Source organism: Apus apus, chromosome 4 (assembly GCF_020740795.1).
Source record: "Apus apus isolate bApuApu2 chromosome 4, bApuApu2.pri.cur, whole genome shotgun sequence".
Classification (NCBI taxonomy): Eukaryota; Metazoa; Chordata; class Aves; order Apodiformes; family Apodidae; genus Apus; species Apus apus.
This window is the reverse complement of record NC_067285.1, coordinates 81,218,427-81,238,035: the sequence shown is the minus strand read 5'-3', so window position 1 is coordinate 81,238,035 and position 19,609 is coordinate 81,218,427. Positions and strand designations below refer to the sequence as shown.

The following is a 19,609-nucleotide window of genomic DNA, read 5'->3' as shown; positions in this document are numbered from 1 at the left end:
TATCCCAGGGGGAAAAAACTGGTACATACCCATCAATCAATGGTTTTTCATTTTGGCTTGCTTTTTTTGGATCACTGAGCCCCAGGAAGTTGTGTGTGCAAAGATCAATTTAATTTTATAAGCATTGTGTATTTAGTCCTTTGCACTAATGGGCTGTAGACAAGAAGCTGATCAGTCTGGTCAGTTTGGATGTGGCTTTGCAGTTAGGAGAATGATTTCACTCTGCCTGTACTGTTCGGTTTTATGCTGTGTGATGCTCTCTGCTTTGGCATGTTTTTAACCCTGGCAGCTTCTAATAAGTGTCAAATAAGCAGCTTCTAATAAGCTACTTAGAAGCTGTTTATAGTAAGTGTCCTTGCTTTGTGTTTCCTATCCCCAGAGAATTACACTCTAGTCTCTTCTTTCTCCTAAATGTTCTCCGGCCGTATGTATAGTTATGGCTTGGCATGCTGAAGTTAGCAGTAAATGATGATATTACACTTTTAGAAGATTTTTTTTTTTCTGAAACAGAATCCAAACATTATGTCATCTCAGATTCTCTGCAAATGCACCCTATTGTCTAGTAGAAAATAATTTAAAACTGTTATGTTATGCAGTGTATTTTCTTTCAGCAATCACTTTAAAAGTACCTCTGAAGAGTAGCAATGGTAAGTGGCATTTATTTTTTTCCCTTGTCAAATGCAAATGCCCCCTCCCAGGTGTGAACATACACTGCTCTGCCCCCTCCCCCCCCCCCCTTTTTTAATAATAAAATTAGGCCACAGCTAAGCAGAGTGACCCAATTCATGCTGGATCAACATGTTATCAACTTGAGGTTGTCACTACAAAGTAGGTGTGGTGAAGTCTGCCTGTTCCAACTAAAATCAAAGCAGTTTCTTGACAAACAGCAGTGCTGAAGTCAGCAGTTTCTGCAAAGTGGGTCTAAATGTAGATCGAAGGATCTCTTCTGTGTATACATGTAATTACCAGTGCCAACCTAATTGCATGCTATCAAATACTTTTTGTTATATTTTTATTCAGTACATGAGAGAAAACAGTTCTAACTGATTTTGTTGTTGTTCTTTGTCTTTTCCTTATTTATAAAAAATTTGGCCTTATGAGGTATATTTAACATTTTCTCTAACGTAGCCCATCTGAGAGATTCCATGGACTAATTCACTTTGCTGAGTCAACAGATGAGGCCACTGGACAGCATCAAAAAAAGATCTTGCCAACTGTGGAGCAAATGAATCAATACCAGTGCAATTGCACCTGTTTGCTTCTTCCGATACAACAAGAAAAGCAATTGCACAGCTGCAATATCTGACATACAGATTTAAAAAAACCAAAACAAACAACAAACCAACAAAAAAATAAACTCACACACACACACATTGGGTTGGCTTTTATTGGAAAGCCTAGATGCAATCTATAGTTATCAATTCGTGGAAAATTCAGGACACATATAAAGTTAAGAAGGCAAATTAAAAGAACAATACAAATCAGACGAAATATACATCTCAAAATATCAGGATAGCATTTTGACTGGCATTGCCTAAAATACGGAGAATCCTTTTTTTGTAATATGCTTCTTCTAATTATACATATTTTTTCTTTAAAAAGATCTTTTGTTTATATATTCCCCAAGGTCACTATTTCCTGCAGGAGCATGTCCAGATCACAAGTCTTTTTTAGCAAGAAATAGGCTCATTATACCTGCTAACGAGGCTGCTAATTGGCTTGATTTGACTTCATCTAAAATGATCACCAACAGATACTATCATTTGTTGTTTATTGCTGCCAGAACAAAGGAGAAGGAACTGGTATGCGTCAAATAGAAGATATATTTCATTGTTGACATGTTATACAAGCTTTTCATATTCAAACAGAACAGAAACATTTGACATAATTTAGAATATGAGCCTATTTCAACAGAGAGCACTTACAGCATGCTAAATACAGTGCTGTGGAAGAGCCACCCAACAGAACTGCAAACACCTAGCATTTTACATCTTTCAAAAGAATACGTAGATCAGTGACACACCTCTGGGGTCTGACATATCATCCTCTCTAAATTTAGGGCCCTTAAGACTTCAAGGGTAAAAATACTAACAACTAATCTGTGCTTTCATTCTAATAGATGATTAGCATTCATTATATGTGTAATTAGTTCTGTATGCTCTACCAAATACACACATACAGTAATTGCACTGATACTGTAGATTCGGTAGCCACGTGGCTGGGAGAAATTAAAATCGGTATATCAAACAATCCTAATGTGCAATTTAGAGTATGTAATACCATAGACTCTCAGAATACAAAGTAGTTAGAAAACTATTTTTATTACATCCACTTGAACCATTCATAGTTAAGACACGTTCACTTACTATGTTTTGTCATTATAATACATGGATAGAAATACTGTTTATATTTCAATTAACATCAAAAAACCCCAATTTTGTCTCATCTTAAAAATATTTTTGTGGCTGAATTGAATGCTCATGAGAGTAAAGCTCTAAGAATGGTTTCAGCCAAGATGTAGAACAGATGCCATAGATGCCACCACAGGCTTCCTATAAGGAACCAGCTGCATGCTTCAGAAGTTCTATCCTGCAGCAAATATACTGGGTCTTGGAGCAGAGCATGCCAAATCTATGCAGTGGTGTGGAGATGCAGACTAGGCACTAAAATTGGACCTTCCTCTCCATCCCCAGGTTCAGTGTTCACAGTAATGGGGTTTGATCTGCCAGCTGAAGGCCAGAGATGAACCTACTGAACAGCCTGCCTGCCTAAAGAGCAGTTCTGTGGCATCAGGTCAGAGGTACACTTTTTCTGTCTGGAGTTATTAACATCTAAAAGAGCTGTATTATACAGAAGACAAAGTTGACATAACTGGATGAAACAACATTTCTTCTTCTACATACAATTTGCCAAGCACCTGAGACACTATTATCTCCATTGTGAAACAAAGCTTCTAAAAAAACAACAGAAACCCCACCTGGTATGAAGAAATGTCCATTTATTACATTAGGGCTGGAAAAGGACAAGGAAAACCCAACCTATTAAAGTCTTCCATCATAATAAACAAGACTTATTTGGTTACTGTGCCTTCTAACAATGACTGATGAAGTGGCACTGGCCTGGGTGACAGGAGAGGTAAGGGAGGGGAAGAGAGCTGTGGTCTGATTTTACCAGCCACTTTGGAGTGTCCCATCGTATCAGCAGAGTGATAGATGCACAGCTTTAAACCTAATACAAAAATATTAACACTTTTGGACATAAGTCATCACCGTTATATCTCTACAATATAATCCTTTATACTGTACAGCTATAACATAAAAGGTGCAATTCCTTTTTCTTTAAAAAAATCACACACAGCACATGTTTTTATCATTTTATTTTTAAGTATAAACTTTTTTAAACACTTTACATAAATTAACTCCTCTGAGACTAATATTTGATGTACAGTAAATTGTAATTCATATAAAAATCCATAAACAACTTGTCTCACATAATTTACAAAAAAATCAGGGTTTCCTTTGCTTATCTGCAATAAGGATTCTGCTTGCCATTTTCCCCCCAAGGCAAACCATGTTAGCATTGTAAAATCCATTATTAAATTCTCATGGTAGCATAAGTCACTTGTGCCAATGTCCTTTTAGAAAGCAGCACAGTTTAAAGCAGTCGGGTTGTCTATATATAAACAGTACTTTTTGCCCCACATTTTAAAATTAACAGATATATACCACATCCTATGCAGTGAGAAAGAGAGAAAAAGAGAAAGAGACTACTTCTCATAAGCAAAGGTCAACAGTTCAGTAATATTTGGAAACACTGTATTGGTCTGTATCTTAATTAAATACAGTGCCTCAAAGGAACAGACAGCCTCTTGCAAAATCTGTAGGCCTTTTTCTTTTCTTTTTTTCTTCTATTTTTTTTTAAATACTTTTCAGTCCAACTTGAGTGCAGCCATATGCATATGTAAACATATTCTTTAAAGCAGATCACCTTTAAGGTCATTGAGAAAAAAAAAAAAAGTTTTGTCATTAGAAGTATCATTCTCCTGGAAGGCGCTCTTTTCGTTACAGAGTCTCTTCAGATTGTGCTACAGAAAAAATCTGAGCAAAGATGTAAGCTTAGGCTCAAGTAGTAATGCAGCAAAACAGTTTGGTCTCCTTTTTAGAAGACACTGATAAAGTCTCTTTGGCAGCCTGAGCTAAGCCAGTGTGTTACCTCTTTCCTATCTCGCTTTGTCTGAGGAACTGTATATTGTTAGCACTGTCTGCTAATTCTGGATATTGCTCCACAGAGAGTACATAGTACCCATCGTATCCTTGTACCTTTCCAGCACTTAGCAACTGCCTCTTTTCTCCTTCTGTCCACAACCTGGCGCCTTCCTCTCCATCTCTTACTCTCTGTTGTTCTCTGGCCCAGGCACTGGAAAGAGCTCTTTGCCTGGCTTGCTCCAGTATTCGGGCCTTTTCCTCATCAAGTGTCATGCCATAGCGGATGTGAAGTGCTAGAGCACCATATTGCATTTCAACATCAGCAAACCTACGAGTCCTGCCGTTTACCACAGTGGTGGACTGGGAAACAGTGACATTGATGCCGTTCTCCAGGGCCTTCCGCCCACTTGTCAGCCTCAGTGTCCCAAGATCACTCTCGGGGGAGGTGGTCTTGATAAAATAGTGTGTGTCCTTTCCCTCAACAGTGAAATGCAAGTTTTCTAGGTAGTAGGCGTTGTTCAGAACAGCTGCCACTTTTATGCAGTCCTCATTTGCAATGTTAAGCACGTTTGTTTGCACTTTGCCTTGATTGACAGCAAGCATCACCCCTTTCCCAATCAGAGACTTCACTGTAGCAAACCACAGCCATGACTTCTCTCCACTGGATTTCCGTCTGCTGACCTGCACTTCTGCCATCTTTCCCAGGGAAAGGAAAGCCTTTGCTTGTCTTGCCACTTGTTGTTGCACTCCAGAAATTGGCTGTAAACAAGAACAGACAGAAATTTTACCAGCCATCTGTAGCCCTCTAGATGCCAAACAGCTAGGCTTTCTTGGTGTGTTGCCCATGGACAACAACAGGCTATGCCGCAACTGACAGTGCCAAGGAGTTAATTAAATCTACATTCTACTTGTTCTGCTGAGTTACAGGACTATTTTGTTAGATAACGTTCAGTACTTTTTGTCTCCCTGAGAATGTGCACAAAAGTAAGATTTACCTTCAAAGGCTATTTACTGGGCTGCAAAAGACAGATCACTGCAATACTAATACTTACTATGGATAAGAGCTATCTTACTACAGTGTTATCCTCTGAGCTTGTTCAACTAGGATTCCTGTCTACTATGAGTCCGTCCAAATTGTAGTGAAATTTGCAGGTCATGGAAGCTGCACTTTAGAACAGGAACAAGCCCTTCTTTATGCTAAGTCAGGAGATAGTCTCTCAAGTAGCTGCAGTTTGAGACCAAACTGCAGGGGGGCTCTCATTACCGCTCAAGCTGCTAAAGGAAGGAGGGGAATAAAATTGTAATGATAGTCTTTACAGTAAAAGAGAAGGAAGTGAACAGTACAGAGCAGTGAGGTGGAATACTGGGGACTGATGCTCTTTTTTGCAAATTCTTGCAGAAACTGATAGAAGGGGATGTGTGAAAAGGCTGTGGCCAATTCATTTGCATGAGCTTCTATTTCACTCCAGGTATCAGTGTGCCGCCTAGAAGAGATAAGCAGCTTCTCCCTCCAGAACTTCAGATGGGTGCAATCATGAATCCAATAGTGTGTTTTGTTGACAACTGGCAAAGACAAGGGGCAATGAATGCAAAGAACCAACAAGCAAATCTAGAAGAGGCTCACTTGGTATTTAATGTTCTACCATATCTGGGGTGTTCTTGTTGAAAAGATACTTGTACTATAAAGGGGAGGAAATAAGAGGTGCAATTGTGAGGTGCAAAAGCACAAGATGGAAAAGCTAGGATTGGATACTCTGTTAAAGAAGTTTATTTTGACTGTTAAGAGTTATATGTAGCCCCAGTATGCCATATGAACTCTTGGTAAAGAGAAAGAGTAGATGGAGAATGGGACCTGCCAGTGTAACTGCTGTGGTTAGCCACCTGCTGCAAGAGCAGGAGCAGCTAGCAGGAATGGTTCGCCTGGCTAAATAGCAGGGCAGCTCACATTAAGGAGTCTGCTGTGGTTGGCGTGAGACCTTAAAACCATGCAGAATAGGCACATCTCACCTGTCTAACCCTGGGTATTAACAGCTACAAGCTGTGAATGCACTAGTATTGACAGAGGTGGGGAGTAGACAGCTGCAGTTGTCTCAGCAGGAAACAAATATTTAAATACTTGGGCTGTGCTTTTGAAAAGGAGTACTTAGTTTCTGTAGATGATCCAGTTTACCTTCTAGCTGACCCCGTCTCCCTTCAGTAAAATACTGTTTAACCCTCTTGATTCATTGCTGACAAATGAGACAAAAGCCTGTTTCCCAAATTTCTGGGTGGGAGAACAAGCAGACTCCTGCAACCTTAATAATTCAGCCTTGCTACTAAACAAAGCCTGGCAAAAGGTTTGCAAAGGCTTCTCTCCTGTGCCACAAGGGTGGCTTTCTGGAGGGCACAGTTCCTCAGGGAATTATGAATTGGACTCTCAGACTCTCAGCTCTTCTTAATTGAGGCAGATTCCTGTCTACACTTGCTAACAAGTATGGCTTTCAGCTGTTGTAAATTCTACATGAAAGCTAAAGTATATTTTAGATAGCATGCTCATCAGTGAGAGCAGCAAGATGTTATAGAAACTTCATAATGACAAATTTTGTTTCTTTTTAATATGTATCCTCAGAGCTCTGAAGCAAAACCTCAGAGCTCAGTAAAGCTCACTCACTCCGGAATGTTTCAAAATATTAAGGGGTTTGTGTGTTTACTTCTGGCTTCTGGCTGCATTTGCTTGTTTAACAGTGAATATTATAGTCACAGCTTCTTCCTACCTGAAAATTTTGAATCTCTGTTTTCCTTTTGCTTTTCTCTGTCATGTCACATGCCCCTGGCATTCCTCACATTGTTGAGGTCTCTCCTGAAGATGTTTGACAACTAGCTGTCTGCTCTCATCTCTGACCAGACTTACTCTTTTCCTGATTCACCTTTGCTCATGTTAGTGGATAATCGCATTCTTTAGCCATTGACATCTAAATAAACAACCTCTGATAGTTTTTCACTTCATTCCTGATGACCGGTCTCTTAACTCCTGATACAAGCACCTTGCCTGGAGTACTTGCAGTGCTCCTCCTTCACTGTTCTACCGTTCATGGCAGACAGTACTTTCATGCTGTGCTCAAAGGTCTTTCCCTGCTATTCAATCCCTGGCTACTAAAAAGAATTTATACAGTAGGTCAATTAATGCATGCAAGATTAGCTTCCATATGCTCACTTCTGCTGGGCCACTCTATTAATTATTTTTTTGTCTAAATCAGGTTGTAATGTTCTTCAAGATCGTATTATCTTCTAATCTTGTGAAGTTCTCTATCATGATTCTTGTAAAAGATCTGGTTTTGACTGCTTATGATAGGATTACCCATTTTAGTGCCTCATAACACTTCTTAACTGAGAACTGTAGGATTTTCAAGGGCATTGGTCTTTGATCTTTGAGTAAGTTTAATTTGTAAATACAGCGTTCTTAAATAGCAGATTTAGAGTTTAATTTCCACATTTATTTCTTCCATCATTTAAATCTGTAGTAGGTTTTCAGGACTGAGGTTCATTTTTTTTCCTTCCAAAGACCTTTATAAGCAGCTAGAGTTTTGGTTTTATGTCATGTAATGGGTTTTACCTCAGGTAATTTAATTTTCAATATTTTATCTTTACATATAAAACATGGTTAATATTAAAGAGAAGTAAAATTGTAGTAGTGCCTGGTATGCATAATTTATATCACCTGTTCTTCTGTTTATTTCACAGTCTATTTTTTAGTTCAGTGTTCAGTTTCTACCTTTGGGCAGAGTATTACTACAAATCTAATCTCTCTAGTTTCTCCTAGGAAACTTAGACATCTTTAAAGGTTCTTAAACTTCTTTTCATTGATTATTGTCTTTATGTATTTTTGTTATTGCTGAAAGCAAACAAAAGCTTAATTAAAATGGTACCTAACTTAGCAAATCTGTAAGAAAAAACACCACTGTAATATCTTAAATTCTTCTGTAAGTAGGTAAAAACTAGAGATTTGAAAAGCACTGCTCAGATTTTACTTAGCAAGTAACCCTGTCAGGATGATTCCTGCCTAATAAAATCTGAATAGAAGGGAACATTCTGTCTTGTTCTGTTTGTACGTTTAGTTTTGTTTCTTACTGGTATGTCCTCCCATTGCTGGCTCTTCACAAGTTCATAAGATGGTTCTGTTAAATCAAACTTTGGAACAGGGAAACCAGGAATAGCATTGTGCAGATGGAAGCCGAATGTCACCAGCCAGCTGTTAACATCTGAAAGAGAATTATTAAAAAAAAAAAATCCAAAAAGAAAAAAATATCAGAATTGTTCTATATTTTGCAACAATACAATTTTTACACAGAATAGTTTTTTGCATAGTTGCTTTCCTTCTGTAAAATGAAAATTTTTCAACACTTTTCGTTTTGATATGGATGGTTTTAGATTTGTGCTACAGCTAGCATAGCAAGCCTATGCAGAAAACCTGAAGTTGACCTATGCTTATTTGAAAGACATTGCAGGTTTCAGCAATTCTGAAGGCCTCAGTGACTTCCAGAACTAGTATTGGAGCACAATTAAAATGAGATTTCCTTCTAATATAACCTAAACTAATTGCTATTTCATGGCCAGACTGAAAATGCTCTATGTTGCACGTTCATCATCAATACTAAAAAAAAAAAAAAAGTACCACAGAGCACCTTTTTTTATGTATGTATTACTGTACTGTCTTCAAACTATCTCTGAAATAACACCTATATGGTCAATTACCTTTTAAATTATTTGGCAGATATTTTATGGTGATTCAAGAGAAATCTCCCCCTCTTCAAGATGAAGTTGGACCGATGAAATGAAAAGCTAATGAAATGTATTACAGTTGCATCAATAAGCAGACAAGATACTAAATTAGCATTAGAACACATTATGATAGATTTTATGTTCTGTTAGAAATAAATAAATTAGGGAAGCAACAGTTAATTAGTTAACAATTGTTGGGCAAGAACGGGTGCTGTGCCTTGTTTCTGTCTTTCTACACTATCTTTCACAAATACTAACCTTAGCAGAAGTTGGCAGTGTGCTCCTTACCAAGTCTAGTACTTTAAGAAAACCCCAAATAAGCAAAACAAGGAACTAAATTTTTCAAAATGGTAAAAGAATTGAGAATATTTAAAATAGTTTATAACTTTTCCAGATAAATAATAAGCTTCATGAGGCTCTGCATCTAAAACTGCCAGTCAGGCAAATGATTCATTCGAATGATAACCTTCTATGAGTATGTAAGTTACTAACAAAAGAACTAAAACTGTATTTTGAGGGAAATTTTTGAACTAAGTGCATAATTTCCAATGCCACAAAGAACCTGACTGCAACTGCACCCCCTGCAACACGTTAAAAGTGGGCAGATTCAAAGCTCTGCTACTACCCTTGCTCCTGAGCAGCCTGTTAGCAACCCTGTTAATAGCTGTTTGTTAAATTAATACAAACCCACGTGATTACCAGGATGCTTTTTCTGAATGGCATTCTCACAGATTGTGAGTTAGTGGGGCTGAGCCCCTCCTGTAGTCTGTCACTGTCTGTGTAAAATATTTCAGATTATTTACATCTACGGAAATACGAAAATGCAAATGTATCTGAGCAATGCATTTTTCAGAAACTTCTAGTGACGTGCAGTCAATTTTTTAAAATGTAGAACAATGGAAGACACTACACACCAGTAACTCTAGACCCACAAAAGCATATAGGTTCCTTAAGAAAGCCATTATACAAAAAGTGGCACGTTAGCAGCTTTTTGTTGCTAAAAGAGAAATGCACACTGCTTTTTCTATATCATACTCCTTCTTCCCTGCTTCTGGCTATTTACTCATTACTTTGTGTGGGCCTTGCAGCTTATCAGACTTTGCTTTCTTAGACAAATTACATTAGTAGCCTTGCAAAAACTTACCCTGGCAAATATCAACCAACTACCAGCAAATATTTGCTGTCATATTAATGAGTTAAACTGGTCACAGAAAGACCCCTCCTGCCCTTGCTACCTTACAGTCTCACTCCTTCTTCTCTTTGGTCTTTTGGTCCGTGACTATGCACTTCGTACTGCTCAGTAGCCCAGAGCCATGAAGAAGTTTGACTCTAATTCACATGTAAGGAGATTCTCATGAATGGTGTTGAGGGATTCTTACTCTTGCTCAAGGAGTTGGTTTTTTTGAATTATAGAAGCACTGAGTAATGCACAGCAGTACTGGAAGGAGAATCTAGGGCTCCTCTTTCCTTTCCCAATGCATTTGAATCTCTGGCTTGTGTTACAGTTCAGTTAGTGGGCGAGGAAGAGATGTATTCCATTGGTATTCCAGAATGTGTTTGGAAAACCCAACCCCTCTGTATACTGAGATGCTCTGAATTATCTTTTCGAGTCAACAGTCCAATATTAAAGCACCATAAGGACTGTGGAGGGCACAGGGTCTAGCTTTAGTTACCTAAACCTGAAAGCTAATAATGGCCTGTGGATCTTAGTCTCATATGCAGCTACCTAAATCAATGCCTACAGCTAGCAGATATATTTTACAGATATTTGCTATTTCACTATTCCAGGTAAGCATGTTTGCTGTAATTATTCTCATTGTTAAGTGCTTAATTCTTCCTCATAAAGAACCTTTCCAAACAGGACATATTTAGGTACTTCACCAAGTCAAAATTAGATGTCTATAGGTCCAGCACTCCCAAGCTAAAATAACTTTGTTGATCTGATTCTAAACACCAGGTACTTTTTCTGAAGAACTATCTTCCCTGAGAATTTCTCCAGTCCTCCCCAGACAATATCCTCAGCCTCTAACCCAGATGATCAGATAATCAGATCATGAGAACATAGAAAGGTAATGTTTTGAGCACATGGGAGTCAGCCTTGGATTGAAGTAACCTTTTACCTGTGATATAATCCTTCACATCGTGTATTTTACTGGCTGGGTTGTTATTTCTAAACATGTACAAATTAAAAGGAGCTGGATCCTTCCCAATTCTCTTCCAGATTTCTATATCAGGTGTTGTCCACCGGCCTGCCAGTATGTCATAATCTCTTTCTCCAAAGTGGACTAGCTTGGTCAGTGGGTCATATAAGCCTCCATGAAATCCTATTACTAGCTGGAAGTCAAGGTTAGAGTCGAAATAGATCTCTCCATAAGCAGTATATTGGATTTGTTTAAGCATGAGACCATTGCTACTGAAAACAGCCAGTGGTGTCCCCGTATTGTCTGATGCAATGTAAAACTCATCTCCACTGCTGATTTCCATGGCAAAAAGGTGTCCTTGCAGATCATAGTAAAGAGACGTGATTTCAGAACTTGAGTGGTTATATACATGAGTTATCCTGGTTGGGTAAGTAAGGTCTGCATAAAAAAACTGGAGATGCTGTCCAAGGCTAGTTTTACTGGAAACTCGTCGTCCAAGTCCATCATAACGGTAAATCACTGTCCACCCACTGCCTTTGCTATAAACTCGAGTAAGAAGGCCCTTTGAACTGTATTCAAAGATTTCAGTACCCCTCTGACGCAGAAATCCATCTTCATCTAAGCGGTACTGAACATCACCAAGTCGAGTTATTCTGTCTCTCAGGTCATAGCGAAGTGGCGTCAAACGGGCACTACTGCTGGGGTTGAGCAAGTGGAGGTTGCCATTCAGGTCATAGTTGTATCGCCACATTATTTTCTCATTTAGATAAACTGTCTGGAGCTGACCATCTACATCATATTCATAAGCATATTTTGTGGTGTTGGCAAATGGCCCAATCTTAATTTCTCTTTTTGTCACTCGTCCCATGTTATCGTACTGAATTGTAATCCAGTACATTAATGACCGAAATATTTCATACTGGATTTCCTTGATGCGGCCATGTGCATCAAAGTGTTTTGTGTAGGTCATTACAGCTGTCGAAATGATCTGGTTAATATCATAATATATAACTCCAAATTTTCCAAATTGTTCAACTTTGCCAGAGATATCATCAAACTGGTAGAGATCGATAGGCAGTGGGGTTTCGTTGATGACACCTTGCATGCTAGTCACTCTGAAGCTATTGTCATAGCTGTAGTCAAATCGGGCATTTACCATTCCGTCCTCGCTAAAGCGGAAAATCTGTCTGTCAATCAATGGTCCAATTTGCCTGTATCTAATTGTGCAGATAAAGCCATCGCTTTGGAGGTTTACTGTTTTCAGGACTCCTGCTGTCTCATCGTAAGTAAAACTAACTCTTGTGGTATCATATAATATTTCCGAGAGCTTGGTCTGCCGTCTGTACTTGAATAACACTCTTCGGCTTGTCCCCAGGAAAGCAGTTTGAAGGAGCTGCCCTTCTTCATTGTAGTCCATTATAACAGAGGCATTACTTTCTGGGGGGTTATATATATTCCGGTAATAGCCAATGGAGCGGATAGTCTGCATGGTGTGACGAGCCACGCTGGGCATGGTGACAGCAGAAAGCCGATCCAACAGATCATATTCGAAGATATACTGCCGTTGGCTATGAAGCAGAAGAACCATTGACTGAAAATTAAGAACAGATTTTTACCATGTGATAAATGCTGGAGTACCCCCTCCCACCCCATATATCGGTACTATTTCTGCACAGAAATGTGACATTCCCACTTGAGAATATTATCTCCTCTTTAATTGAGTTATTCTTGACCTTACATGTTGTTAACATCTCCCTTCCTAATTTACTTGGATGCTTAATTGTAAGGGGTTCTGTAATTAGTAGTTCCACATTCATAATTTGCTGCTTGTTATGACTGTATCACTCTTTTATCAAGCACTCACAGCTAAACAGCAGATTGTCAATGGATTCAGATAAGTCATGTTTAATAGGGGAAGAAGTAAAACTGTCTTAGAGCCATTAACTCATGAGGAGAACAACATATGTGAGACACAATTTCTTCCCTACAGTTGGAGAATTTTGGAGAATTTGAATAGCCTGAGATCCTGAATACTGTATTCTCCTGTAAGCTTTTAAGATATAGGGAAAACAATTGCTCCATTATTTGTATCAAAAGGAGTTACTCAGAATTGTTCTGACATTTTTCTGAAGTGTGGCTATTATGTATCATAGGTCTTGATTAATTTATGCCTGCAATGATTAGTCAACAGTATTTGCTGAGCAACAGTGTCAAGAGACATATATTTAAACCCCAGAAATAAATGGATTCTCTTTTTGCATGTCAGGCATGGGATCTCACAAGGGGGATCTTCACAGATATTTCTAGAGGAAGAGCTATCATTCGGCAATCATTATATAATAATAAAGACTATTGTTTATTTTGTTGCTACAACATACAGCAAGTACAAATTGACAGCTGAGAGCTTTTCTTGGTAGTGAAAAAAACAACAGTGAAGAATTTAAAACCAAATTATTTTCGACTGATTTACACTGCAGATATCTAGTCCCTGAATCTTACTTTAAGTGCTAAGGTAAAAGGTAAATACAGATGTTTCTTGTTAGTCACTGGCCTAAATAATTTAAAAAGACATCAATTCCTAGCAATTAGCTACAGTGAGATTACATATCTATTATATAAAAGACTCCCGGAGGAATCACATGTTGATACTTGGAATAATTGAAATGCACTTCCACTACCTGATTTGGCTTTGTATGCAGCAGATGCTGCAGAATTTCAGCACATTCAAAGTATTTTTTAAAACCTGAGTGTTCTTTACCTTTTCCAAATATGTGTAACTCCAAGTTTTCCCATCAGCAAACACTCTAGACACTATCCTTCCCTGTCCATCATACTCTATTTTTTCACTAGTCGTCCCTCGCTGTATGCTGCCTATTTGACCTGTGGATGAATAGGTAACATTGACAGCCATCAGCTTGCTGCTTGGTAGCCACAGGGTGGGGTGCCCTGATGTGTCGTAGGCAATCCTCAGCAGAAATTTACGGTGGTCATCGTAGATCTTTTCTGTCTTTGTGGTTCGATCAAAGTCAACTGAAAGGAGGTTCCTGCCATTAACCTTTTTAAAGCAAACAAAATGACACAATAAATCATGCTGTTCAAATCCTAGCCACCTGTTATTTCCACAAAGCTAGCTATTGTTTAAATACCATTTACAGTGATTGATTTGCTTTGTGTGTAAATTATTTTAGCAACTTCTTGACATAAATGTAGGGCACTATATTAGCATCTACTTTACAAGGTCTCATTATATGAAGAGATAGTGTTGGATTTGTTGTCAACTGTTAGAAAAACACTGAAAGATGTGTAGTGGAAACTTCTATAATAAATGGGGCTAGTTCAGTGAACAAACTACTTCTTCTGCAGGCAGTCTGAAGTATAGCTAGCAAATGATAGCCAAAACATATTCAAAGCGTACACTTGTCTGGTTCATAACAATCGTGCTAAGAATGAACTAAATCCTAATTCTCAATAGCAAACATTTTTCAGAATGGTAAATACAAAATTAAGATCTTCAAAAGCATGTTAAATTTTCACACTAAGATAAAAGAGTTTTTAGAACATAGGATTTTCCCTTCTGGTTCAAACAGAAGTTTAACTCGGTATACTATCCACTGCTGCAATATATTTATGAGGCTGAAATCCATAGTAGAGGATTATGTTTTTCACCTGGTTAACTGATCACTTAAAAGCCATAAATGTCTGGAAGACTAATGAAGCACTGAAAAACAGTTATAAATGCTTTGAAGTTTCTAACTAGTTAATTTGAAAATGAAGTCTTAGCCTAGACACATTCATGTTGAAACTATTATTTATATGTGTAAACTATAGTGGTGGATAGTGATTTCTGTGTAATAGTTTCATTGAATCAGCTCTTATTTTTGAATTTATGATAGGAAAATGCCTGGTTTTCTTCTCCCACATGGGTATCTTTACACTTCTCTGTACTCCCTCTGCATTGAACTGTTTTTAGTGTTCTTAAACAGGCTTCTAGGTTTTCTTGTTCATCTGCAAACCATTTCTGTGTCTACTGTGTCTTTTTAAAGTTATTCCAGGTGAGGATGAAACAACTACAATCTTTCAACACAGTATTTTGGTAACATACGGAGGGCAGGGGACAAATGGACATACAGCTATGTGTATTAAGAATTTTTTTAAATTCCTATTCAGGTAATTCATACATACATTACAAGGAAGTGAAGAAAGACAGCTAAATAACATTCAGAAAAGAACGAGAGAATAGATATCCTGACCAAAGAAATAGCTGGAGGATTTTTTCATTTTTCAGGGCTGCGTGTTTAAAAATCCATGTATCATGGATATTGGTACTTATACCCTGAGGCTGATAAGCTTCTAAAAGATCAAAATAAATTAGATACTTTATTACTGGCATAAAAGGTATTAAAATGCTGGTGATAGGTCATAGGCAGATTAGGAAAAAAAAATCCTACAAATGCTCATTTTACCTTTTATCTATCTACATTAATTTTCTCTTTCTTAATATGAAATAGAACAATCTGCACTGTTAATTTAGGAGCAAAACCAGTATTTTCAAGTAAATCTTCTAAGTAAGGAACATAAAGTCTAGCAGATGCAGAATAGCTACTTTATCTGTTTAATGAGCCATCCATTGTTATTTAAATATACTTTGAAAAATTGACACTACAAGACTGATTTTAGAAATAGGTTAAACTTAACTATGAAGCATTCCTATTCACTTCCTTTTTTTCTTTTTTTGGACTTCTTTGTTTTCAGGTAGTTTCTGTTTAAATTTCCCAACATCTAATCTTCTCTCATTTGCCTAAATTCACTCTTAAATCTTGTTTATCTCTGGTTTCTATTTCTCAGCTTCTTCCGCACATGGCTGCACTCATCTCTGCATCTCCCTGCCAGTTCTATTCCTCTGATTTTTTTTCCCCTATTTCTCTCCATCTTCACTTCCTTATTTTACATTTAATTATGTTTTTTATTAATGTTCTTGTCTACCTCTCAGGCTTAGACACTGAAGTGTGAATGGGCACTTCTCATTTCTGAATTGGCGAAGAGGGAAGGGTGGTTTTATGATTAAGGCAGATGTCCAAGCAATTGTGGTTAATTTCTTGGCTAAGCACATCCTTCCGGTGTAAATTACAGCAAAGTACTTAATCTGGCTGTCTCACTGCTTTATCTGCTAAATGGGATAATAACATCCCTTGCCTTCTCACTTTCCCTCTGTCTGGTCTGTGTAAGGGCAGGATATGAGGGGAAAGAAAGGAAATGCATCTTCCTCCAGCAAGATTCATGCTTCCACAGTCTGCTGACAGAGCACTTGCTTTCAGATGTGAGCTTTTGGTGAGATTTTGGCTGTGCTTGCATTATCTTGCAATGTAGATGGCAATTATAATAACATTAGGTTTTGGTGATAAAGCTTCTTCAGTTGGACAGTATGGGGCCAGAATAACTCATCAGGTAAAGTACTGCCTTCAACAGAAGCATTTCTTAACAACAGCTTTGCTACCAGAATGCTTTTACAGCAACACTTGAACATTTTTATTGTGTCTAAGACAATCACACTCCAAATGTATTTGAAATATTATGATAAAAATAGTAATTCAGGAAATTTTCAGTGAAGAAACAGTTAATGACACAAAACTGAGTCTCCTTACAGTCCCGACCTACTGTCCTGCTACATTTCAGTAATTTAGTTGTCCACCTATTTCTTTCCAATGACAAGCATGAAATTTGACTGTAATTCCCCCATTAGGAGTAGAAGTGCCTTACAGAGAGATTCAAGAGGTAATGTGAAAAATGGGGACCTCTGCAGAGATTGGAGCATGTCAGGTCTCAGGAGAAAGCAGAGCAAACCATGCCTGTGAGCTCCCCCATGTGTGTTACCTGTCTACTCTGGGAGCAACCCTGAGACCCAGGTCATACAAGTTCCTTTATTTGAACACCCTTGTGAGAGAGGGTCTGTCTGTCCTCAATACAAATGCTCTAAAAGGGCTCTTTCATGTACACAACTGTCAGGATCTCTGCCAAAGGCCAGCCTACAGATCAAATATACAGATCCAGGGACAAAACTAGCTTATTGAACAAATACCAAAGAAGTTTGAGCAAAAATAAGATTGGCAGAGGATTATTTAGTTAAGGGATGGTTACATAATTCCTTACTAATTTCTTTATAAAGACAACTAGTAGTGGGAAGAACTAATACAAGACAGAAAACCAAGACAGTACCTGAAAGTGTACTTTGCAATGTTGGATACTGCGTGTATGTCACACAGTGAAAGGTGTCATATATATGAGTACATTTACTGGCAATACATTTTGTCACTGTTGTTTTGTCTACACTTCTCTTCTTTGTAGAAAAAAATTATGGACATATCTGTAAATGGAAATTATGAGCTCCCTAAGTTATTCTTTTCTTTCTGTTGTTTTCTTCCTCTACTTTCCTACATACCCCCATCCACCCCTGAGTGACATTTCTGTAATATCTTTCCTTATAAATAAATAAAAAACCCCCAACTTCCTTTTTTCCCATTGCTGACAAGTTTTGTTACTTTTTTAAAAGCATTTTTCTCTTACTAGCCCATATACCCCACCTGCCTCACCTCTCCCATTTGTATATACACTTTTAACTACTTCTGTCTTATCCTAATCTGTAATCTCTTGCTTTCCCCTCCATTTTGTTAAATCTTTCCCTCTTCTCTGCTGTTCCTTTTTTTCTTGTTAACTCTTGCAAGTTGAAGTTCCACATGACATTTCTTTTACCTCCTCTGCACTTGTGAATGCCAAAATTTTGCTTCACTTTCGAGAATTGGACTCATGGCGGTTTGTTTCACTGCCAAAACCAAATGCCATTGGTATGGTTATTTTATTTTCTCTTGGGCTTCTTCCACAAATTAACAGGTGTATTATCCCACTGTGCTGTGTGATGAAATGTCAGTGAGCAGGAGCCACAAGGATGAGCTCCAGAAGCATGACTTCCTTTTCCTCTTCCTTACCCATGTAAGACAGCTGCCATAGCTAGGTGCAAGCATGTTCTTAAGCAGCAGCTACTGTGTGTAATAATTCTTCCTTCTTGGAAAAAATCCATTCTTCTTGCAGAGCAAGGGGTAGAGAGGAATACAAGGTGCATGGGAGCATTCCCTTCTTTCTTGTCCCAAAGAAAGATATAATATTTTAAGATTTAATATGGTGTGTTACCTCTTAGAAGTCAAGTGGCCTGAAATTACTTACCTTAATTTGATATACTGCCTAGGCCTTATTTTAAAAAAACCTGAGCTCAGTTCTAACCGTAGGTCAGACCGCTGATGTGGTCTTGAAATGGTATCCTGGCAACTCAATTTTAAATGCTTAATCTATGTTGTCTTTACCAAACGGCTGTAATAGATAATAGTATGCTTCTTACTTATATCTCAGCCCCTATATGGGAAAAAGAAATGCCAACAATGGAGGCCTGTGACTAGTGGAGTCCCTCAGGGGTCGGTACTGGGACCGGTGTTGTTCAACATCTTCATCAACGACCTGGATGAGGGTACAGAATGTACCCTCAGCAAGTTTGCTGATGACACCAAGTTGGGAGGAGTGGCTGACACACCAGAAGGCTGTGCTGCCATTCAGAGAGACTTAGACAGGCTGGAGACTTGGGCGGGGAAAAACCTGATGAAGTTTAACAAGGGCAAGTGTAGAGTTTTGCATTTGGGGAAGAAAAATGTCATGCACCAGTACAGGTTGGGGGCTGACCTGCTGGAGAGCAGTGTAGGTGAAAGGGATCTGGAGGTCCTGGTAGACAGGAGGATGACCATGAGCCAGCAATGTGCCCTTGTGGCTAAGAAGGCCAATGGCATCCTGGGGTGTATTAGAAAGGGTGTGGTTAGTAAGTCAAGAGAGGTTCTCCTCCCCCTCTACTCTGCATTGGTGAGGCCGCATCTGGAGTATTGTGTCCAGTTCTGGGCCCCTCAGTTCAAGAAGGACAGGGAAGTGCTTGAAAGAGTCCAGCGCAGAGCCACAAAGATGATTAAGGGAGTGGAACATCTCCCTTATGAGGAAAGGCTGAGGGAGCTGGGTCTCTTTAGCTTGGAGAAAAGGAGACTGAGGGGTGACCTCCTCAATGTTTACAAATACGTAAAGGGTGAGTGTCAAGAAGATGGAGTTAAGCTTTTTTCAGTGATGACCAGTGATAGGACAAGGAGTAATGGATACAAATTGGAGCATAGTAGGTTTAAGGTGAGTATCAGAAAAAATTTTTTTACTGTGAGAGTGACAGAGCACTGGAACAGGCTGCCCAGAGAGGTTGTGGAGTCTCCTTCTCTGGAGACATTCAAAACCCGCCTGGACGCCTTCCTGTGTGATGCACTCTAGGTGACCCTGCTCTGGCGGGGGGGTTGGACTATATGATCTTTCGAGGTCCCTTCCAACCCCTATGATTGTATGATTCTATGATTCTATGATTCAACAAAATGGTAAAGACTTATGTTAGAAGAGTATGCCATACAGATGCACACACAGTTAAATCCTTTCTACCAG

General features: G+C 38.6%; 1 protein-coding gene across 11 annotated transcripts in view; it reads right to left on the bottom strand.

Moving 5' to 3' along the window:
* Window positions 1-1,369: 1,369 nt before the first annotated feature.
* The window catches only part of TENM3 (teneurin transmembrane protein 3), a 503,658-nt gene continuing 485,418 nt past the window's right edge, over window positions 1,370-19,609 (bottom strand). For all 11 annotated transcript variants that reach the window (XM_051617407.1, XM_051617408.1, XM_051617409.1 and 8 more), the window contains 4 exons: window positions 13,863-14,159; window positions 11,084-12,695; window positions 8,313-8,443; window positions 1,370-4,964 (listed from right to left, as the gene is read on the bottom strand). In XM_051617407.1, the coding sequence (XP_051473367.1) occupies window positions 4,209-4,964; window positions 8,313-8,443; window positions 11,084-12,695; window positions 13,863-14,159 (2,796 nt within the window). In that variant the 3' untranslated portion in view covers window positions 1,370-4,208. The remainder of the gene's footprint in view (window positions 4,965-8,312; window positions 8,444-11,083; window positions 12,696-13,862; window positions 14,160-19,609) is intronic.